Here is an 8,785-nt window from a genome sequence, read left to right as displayed (position 1 = left end):
AAAAATTGTGAAAAATTACAGAGATGGATTAACGAAAATATTGGTGTTAGAAAATTGGATAAACTGTTGCAGACCAATAAAACCTATGTATCGTCTGTATCACCCATGAATTGTAAAAGAAAATTAGTATTAGATGGTGATTGTTGTTAATTTATGTATAGTGTCACTGTTTGTAAACTTGCATGCATGAAATAAAAAACAAAAAAAATTATCTAACACCTCTATCTCTTTCATTTGACGAATTATTTCCTATCGGACCCAGAACCTCCATCGATTAAGGGGAGGGGGGACGATGATGGGGGGTGGAGGGGAAGCAACTTGGGGAAAGAAAATGACGGTCGAAAATCTTGTGATATTGGGAAAACAAACGAGAAGTGGAGGGGTAAATAATTGAATAGCGAAAATAGATAAAAGACAAAAGAGAAACAAGTTAAGATCAATAAAACAAGTGCCAGTCTATATATTAGGAAAATAAACGAAAGGAGAAATAGTAAATAACGTCAGAGAGAGCAAATGATAAGCGAAAATAGATGAATAACGATACGAATACGAAAGGGAAACAAATGACGATCAATAAAACAAGTGACGGTCGATTAAAAAGTCACGTGATAGCGTAATTAAAGATGGCGGAGCGTAATTAAAAATGGCAGGTGCTGCAGGACGCTTTTTTTCACCCTACTTTCCATCCGAGAGATGGAAGCTCTAGCGGCGGATTACGATTCGGGTCGATTCACACGGAATGCGCGCTAAAATTAAATCGAAGTCACACGACGCTACTGTAAATACTATATGCACAGATTGTAGTCGTACTTGACAGAAGCAAGCATGCGGATTAGCAAAAGATAGTGTTCTCTCAATAAGCTCGGCTATTATCGGGTGGTAAATCAACAAACGTAATCACAATTCCAAAAATAATATTTAAAACTTAATAATTTAAGAACGAAAAAAATAAAAACTTTTACGAGTGTACAAAGTTTGACAAATGACCAACCACATTTTCAATTCTTTTTGTTGATAATTGAAATCCGAATACATAAGTTCATCTACTCCGGATTATTACTGTTTTAATTTGAATGTATAAATTATATTTGAATGAAATTATGTACACTTTCATGGAATAGGCGAGACTACGAATCAACGCGAAGGAAATAAACAGTTCCCATAATATAACTATATTCTTGTTCATATTTTGAATTATTTAGTAATTTTCAATGTTTTGGGCTTGGGTAATAGATATAAATGATAAATTCATTGTATCCATCGCATTCTCATATTTTATTTAATATATATAAGAACAGCTTTACAAATTATTTTCATAAAATATACTAAAAAAACCAATTTCATTTCCCTATTAGGATGGGTCTCACAGAATGGTTGAATCTGCAAGTTTTATATTCATGCACCTGGCTAGGTTCGCCTCTTTGCGGAAATATATGGTTCAATATCAGCTAAATAGTTCATAAATAAATTTTTCAGACATACTTTCACATCATGCCGGTCTGATAGAAAGCAATACACAAAGTTTTGAGGCATCAGCTATACAGATTTAAGAATGAAATAAATTAGTTGCCATTCTAGTAGTTACAATTTGTTATCCATATATTTTTCCTTGCCCAATAAATGTTCATGGCAATGCAGGTGGAAAAAAATGCCAATATTTACAATGAGTAATCAATTTCTCGCTTTGATGCTCAATTGATTTATTTTCAGATTAATATGAGTCAAAACGATTGTACAATAAAACTCCATTTTCCAAAGTATAAAATTCTTCTGTACAAATGTCCACGCCTCGTAAGCCTTAAAGCGCAAGCGAAGGCGTTATAAAAACCATTATATACAAAACACATTCAAAATTGTAAGTTGTCAGTAGCTCAAAAGGACGGCTTAGAAATTTTAAAAGAGAACGAGAATCCTGTCATGCTTGTAAGACTTGTTGGCCTTCCAGTGAAGATACGTTGAAGTTTCTTAGAGTTAATTCGTCAAAGTTACATCAAAATTGATTTATATACTTTATAGTTTTCAGTACTCAACGCCGAAACGGCGATCAATAAACGGTTAGGGATGAATTCAATCACTAACCATGAAAAATATTTCGGATAATTACCTTTGATAACTAATCTTATTCGCAGATGGAAATATATTCTAATTCTATGCATTCATCATCTTGTTAATTCCTCATTGTTTGGGTCATCCGTTTTTAATTGGTATCAATCTATGGCTATCAAAAATTAACACCAATAATTGTAAGCAGTATGTGGAATTTATAATGGAAAAGAAGAGAGAAATCGCGAGCTATTGCTATATAATTAATTTTTTCAGTAGGGTAAATTGTTTTTCACCAGTGTTTTTTTTTTATATCTGCGTATCTAAGGGCGAAATGGTAAATTTTACGACTATTTTATGGTCGTGGTTAATGTTATTGTGCGCGTTGCATAAAGATGTGAACCAAATGATTCTAACTATTAGGAATTAACTCATGGGAAAAAAAATCTTTCTCCAGTAGTATTTTTCATGATCAAATCACTTAATTCCGCTTGTGCAGTGGGGTTCCTTATGTAAGAAGCACTTTAAGTCACAGCTCAATACATTTTCTAAAAAATTGATTGTGTACAGCCTTGAAGTGTTTTCCAGCCAAAGTGTATTAGCAAATTGGACTAGACCTTAAACTGAAAAGCTATAGCTCAAGAAAAAAGCCAATCAACTTGCATCGTAATCATTACCATTACGCATTAAGCGCGGATGACCATAAATTGATGATTTGGACGGAAAAAAGAATAATAGACACCGGGATAAACCCTAAGTTTCCACACGCGGAATGACAAAAGCATTAAGTACCAAGGAATTCGACTAACAATTCCCATTGACATTTTGGCATATGTTTGTTGCATCCTCATAAATTAAGAACGATCGCCCAAGACTTGAACCTTCCTCCACGGAAAATGCCTCCCTGTAGTAGACACGTGTCTGTGCTGCTTTATGACGCTGACCCAACAAAATTGAAATAAATTAATAAAAAATGGCCACTCAAAGGACTTGGTTCAACAAAAGTTGGTGTGATATGCCAATTTGTCTGTCGCCTAAATGAAAACAACTATTTTGGCAAAACATCAGCGCGCGCATCAACAATGAAGACTTTTGGAGGCAACAATAGTTGTCCGGCAGGCTCGTTGGATAGGAGCGGCTTTCTTGGCGTTGATTGGGTGAGAATAACCATGCCGTTAAATCACGTGATCCATAACCCGTCAGGGCAGGCCTTGCAGTCATCAAATGTGCTTTAAAGTAGCTGAATTCGTTCTCATCTTGCCTCTTTATGAAGAAAAGAGGCATCACATGTAAGATGCCACATAAGAACGTTCAGTCCACCGAGGTTCTCCTTTCCACCGCGGGGTCGGCGCTGCTTTCCTGCTGCGTGTTCGCGCCACTTTCAGCTTCTGGTTCTCTTGGCGAGCATGCTGAAACAAATCCGACACCAAGAGAGTTGGTTAGAGATGGAAACTTCATTCCTCCATTTTTCCCAACTTGCCAGCTGGAAATGGATCACATTATTCATTGGGTAGCGAGTAAATGTATGCTTTACTGTTCACACAATGAACAGAATTTCATATTCATCTCGGCTAACGTCCTGTCATCCATGATATTTTTCATTTTCCTATTCCTGAAGAATAGACTTCAGTGACCTCTATTTCCGCAATACTTCCTCACAGTGCGAACTTTGAATGGCTTCTTATTTGTATTAAACTGCGTCCTCATCTCCAATCAATTAACGAAATTGCGATGGAAAATGAGGTTGGAGCAAAGGGAATAAAATACTTCCTCAAGCTAACGTTCAGATTTCAAAAATGTGCCAATATCCCTTTTAAGCTTGAGGAACCCTTAAACTCTTCGCTAAAATTACGTAATACTAATTGTACAATTCTAATCAGAGTATTTATGGCAAACTAGCATCACCAGTGGTACATGAAAATCACTTTCCCTTTAAAGTTTCCATTGTGGATAAAGTACTTTACTACTATTAAAATTATATTTCCTATAAAAAATTAAATATACCTTAACGATTTTACTAAATAAAAAGTATGCATATGTGGAGTCGTTATCAGGCAAATGAAATAATAGAGCAGATAACCTTCAAACAGTCATAGAAGTGGAGTTCGAAGGTGCCATGCAATGGATGGGCTGGTTGTAACTCTTCTGTATCCCTATATCCCATTTACCTCCTCAGTTGAATATGCCTTTCGAATGCTAAGAGCTGCTGTGCATCAACTGATAATACACCATTAACTTAAGCGGACTTCTTCTTCCACTCAACCGTTAGCATCATATCCTTTTAGGGGACGTATAACACATTTGAAATTACGCTATCCTTTTGATATTTTTGAAGTATAAACAATATATCTCTGTCAAAAATTTTCCTAAATGTCAAATAAAAAACAATTACATTTAAGATATAGTGGGATAATATTTTCACATTTTAGATACAGCCAAATGCTGACCAAGGTCATCCTTATACACTCTTAAAACTTTAAGATGATTACATGAGTTTTGAGAAAGATATATCTGCATAACTAAATTATCCCTCTTGAACAGTAGGTATGCGTCTAAATTATGAGTCGAAGGATAATCTCATACAGCCAAGTCTCACAGTTCAAGTTACCTGAGGGCACAATTAAAGTTCGTTATATATCCGGAAAAAAATTGCGATAAAATTTCGCAGCCCATAGTTCATGCAATACTTCTTTATGGTAGTGACGCATGAATGATAACAGCAGCAGAGAAGTCAAAATTCGAAGCATACGCAACGTGGTGTTAATGAAGAATGAAGAAGATAAAATGGATAGATGGTGTGTGACGTGGAATTTCTAAGAGGCCTTAGTGAGAAAAAAATTATTTTGGAAAACTTGGGAAGAAGATGGGACTTCATCGGCTGCATTAAGAGACATGATGTCCTGATGAAAATAATCGTTGAAGGAGAAATGGAAGGAAAGAATGGCTGAGGAAGGACTCTAATGAGATGCATAGAATAGGTCATGTAAAACAATAGAATTATGAAAGTGTTAAAAGACTACCTGATGGGAGAATTCAGTGGATATCTGCGTAAATCTTTGTATGGGTGGCTGGTAATGATGCAAAAGTAAAATATGGATCTGTCTCCTGCAGGGTACTTATTGCATTTGAGTCTCATGATACCGCATCGCGTTTTTGCTAGTGTCCACAAAATGTGAACAGAACTTTTATCTTCCAAGTGCTTTTGCGAATTAAAAGAGCTAAAAAAACTTCATTTTTTAATGAGCACTATGGAATGTTATTTTACAGGTTTGAGAGAATCGATGCTTCATAAATGTTTCTTGGTTTTCCCTCCGCACAAAGACCTTTAGTATATTTCTCAGAAAACCTGCTATCAGACATTTATTTTGAATCAACGATTGTCGTTACTCGTTTTTGATACAAGAATTTATATGTAATAACTAAAATAAATTAACTCTGCCATATTTTTGGTTAACTTAAATTTCTCGTTAAAAGCATTACATGAAAAATCAGTGAGACGTTGTATAGAACAATCGTCGGAACTGTTTTCTAGGTAGGTACAGATAAGTGTTTTCGATGTGTTTTCTACATCTCATTGCAGATAAACATTACCAGATATAAAAAGGAGCGACTTTAAATACAAGTAAGTGCGATAAAAACATAATTTTATATCATTCTCAAGCTCAGTACACCCAATAACTTTCTGGTGATATCAGAATCATGTGACAATTTTCAATAGTTGTATGTTAAAATTAACTTGGATGGAATCCTCGTCCTCGCCTGATTATTCTATCGAAATAATATCATCATAAAAATCGAAAAAGGGAATTCTCTTCGCAATGCATGCAGTCCATAATGCATCATTATTTATGATGAAGGTATATAACCTTCGGTATTAAAGTATGATCGTGCTACAGTCTTGTTCAACTCGGGAAAAACTGAAATGACACCACTCAGAGAGGAGGAAAAAACCGCGAATCTCTAAAAAAAAATAAAAGAAAAACTCGTTCCGCTGCGAGACAAAAGAGGAGCGCAAAGCACAAGCCACTCACGGGGCGACGAAGTGGGAAAAGTCGGATGGAATGACGTGGATGCTCTCTGCATCCATCTCTTGCGTCGACATGCATCCAGCATTCCCTTTTTCCCCCTAGAGGCTCCTAACGTTTCGGACGAAAATAAAAGAGCATTTAGGGGTTGAGAGATGGGAAAAAGGGATGGCATGGCAATACACATGCTGAGCGCGGGCAGGCGGAGCGGGGAAAGGCGGAAATGACGCTCTCTGGGAAATGACGTGGGAGAATTGAAATGGAGGAAAAAAAATAAGGACGTCGTCTGCTCATCGCCCGAAAGTGACTGCATCCGCGACACTTTTCTCTCTCGTGAGAGACTCGACTCTTAAACCTCATCTCGCACGGGTTCAACGGTCTCCGTACTGCACACCCATTGAAGCAAGGAAAGAACAGGTGAGTGCAGGATTTGCGTATAAGCTGCACAAAATATAGTACTGAGCCCGCACTTTTTTTTGGGGAGAGGGGGAACAAAAAATTACTCCGAGTGAGCATTGGAGATTTGAAGGGTTCATCATCATCAGCAGCAGCAAAGAAGAAAGAAGGCCAAGAAGATGGAGAAGAAAAAGAAGGCATCAATAAATGTAGGTACGAGCTATATACAACAATTATGAGGGTCGGGAAGCTATAAAATTTTAGATAGAATGAAATAGAATTGTCCTTACTGTGAATCGAAGAGGGAAATGCTATAAGGAAGGGGAGGCTGCCAGAATACTTCTAACGTACTCCATGGAAAACTACCTCAATCGGTAGAATACTTTAGCGACAAATAATAAGCTTTAGTAAATTGTCACCCTCTCTCCCTCAATGATTCAACCAGATGATGGGTTTGGATAGGTGAGGGTAGAACTCGACTTGAACTTAGTCACAACCATGTGATTAGCACACATTCATGGTGCGGGGACCAATTACTTTCCCTGGACCATCTCGCGCTCCAAGGTATTTTCTAGGGGGTGCTCGAAGACTTTTCAACCAGAATTTGAACCCGGGATGCCTCGATTAGGAGCCATGAACTCTACCCACTAGGCTACCACGCTACCCTAATAATTTGTATCGTTTAAAATAACTTTTGTTATTTTAATCAGAGTTAAAATTTTGTAAGTTTGCCCTGAATAAGAATGATTTTCAACTAAAGATATATTATTTTACCATCTATGTACCTCTTCATTCTACTTCATCTAAACACTTTATCCGACAATCATATTTGTTACTGACATAGAATATCTCGAATAACTTCTTACCCATGTCTCAACTAGTTTAATGCATTATAAAGTCATAATCCGACCCTGTAAACAGATTGGTACCATGACAAATTGTCGTAAATTATCATTGATTGTCTGGTTCCAGATGTGAAGAAACAGGAATAAGGAAAGTAGCAAGGCAATGATGTGCAATGGCCGAAAATCTTTAGAGTAGGGAAGTTTATAATCATAAGTTTGACGATGTATGCGTCGAGACTACTGAGAAGAAAAATCTACAGGAGAATAGAACGAAGAGAGGAAGAGTTCCTGCGTGTGAACCAATTCAGATTCAGGATAAGAAAAGGTGTAAGATAAGGGGGATTCGCCCCCATACAGTAGAGAAAAGGAGGAAACCTTCGTAGCATTTTCCGACTTTGAGAAGTCTTTGCACGACGCGGATTAGAATTCCTAGAATGTTGATAGAATTTTTAGACTTGAAGTAGCCAATAATTAACAAAGAATTTTCTGTTGTTTATCTCGGAATAAGGACCTTTATTTTGATGAAATGTATGCAAAGAGTGCTTTGATTCATGCAGTAGCAAACCTACCCCCTCAGGAAAAATATTTACGAAGTAAAAAAATAAATTACTTTCCTAGCAACTAATCAATTACAAGAATATTAAAAGTAGATTTCTCGGAAATATCTAGATTTTGGATTGAATTAGATTTGAAAGCAGATTTCTTTCTCATTTACCGTCTGTTTTCTTCTAGTCAATTTCTCACAAAATGTAGTGATAAATGGACCATCAACTCAAAATACGAGGTTAAGGCAAAGAGATGAATTTGCAAGTACATAGAAGTAAGTGGGAAAACTATCACGGGAACTTTTTATAAGTACAAAAAGGTCACTAATCTGGATTTAATTCTGCAATGGACAAGGGAGTAAAAATATAGGTCTACTTCCATAAAATACACGTAAATATTTTAAAAGCATTACATAGCATCAATTACGCAGAAGTAACCGCAGAAAAACAGTTTGATAACTAGATATGAGTAGCCGTAGCTTAAAAAAAATTAGCCGGTAAAAATTATTCAAATGCGTCCATGAACGGTGAACAATTACTTTTACTACACTGTAGTCGCATTATGAAAAGTTGATGCGAGAGTTGATATAACGTATTTCAGATCCTTAATTTAAGATTAATTTAGTCCCTATGTACCTTCAACATAGATTGATCTATTTGATGAATAAAGTGCAAAGGACACAAAAGTAACTTAATCTATTTTTCACTTATGGATATTTCCTTAAAAAACTTGGGCTCATATTATATCACTTATTCTTCGGAAATAGTATGTTTTATGTAACTCGTATTATTAGTACCTGCATTTAATCGGTGGAGCAAAACCACTGATAATGAGTAAGGATACACAAGGGACACTAGAATAGTCATATTTGTATTGCTGCAGCCCAGTAACTGCAGAGAAAGTAAGTTATGCAGTCAGCTATAAGGAACC

The 8,785-nt window shown here is 36.3% G+C and overlaps 1 protein-coding gene across 1 annotated transcript in view; it reads right to left on the bottom strand.

Annotated features, from left to right (window-relative positions):
* Positions 1 to 1,262: 1,262 nt before the first annotated feature.
* LOC124164527 overlaps positions 1,263 to 8,785 on the bottom strand; it is a 258,207-nt gene continuing 250,684 nt past the window's right edge. Inside the window, exon 3 of the mRNA XM_046541885.1 lies at positions 1,263 to 3,452. Coding sequence (XP_046397841.1) covers positions 3,355 to 3,452 — 98 coding nt within the window. The 3' untranslated portion in view covers positions 1,263 to 3,354. The remainder of the gene's footprint in view (positions 3,453 to 8,785) is intronic.

The sequence above is a fragment of the Ischnura elegans genome, chromosome 8 (genome assembly GCF_921293095.1).
Source record: "Ischnura elegans chromosome 8, ioIscEleg1.1, whole genome shotgun sequence".
Taxonomy (NCBI): domain Eukaryota; kingdom Metazoa; phylum Arthropoda; class Insecta; order Odonata; family Coenagrionidae; genus Ischnura; species Ischnura elegans.
The sequence above is the reverse complement of the archived record's forward strand: the minus strand, read 5'-3'. Positions and strand labels throughout refer to the sequence as shown.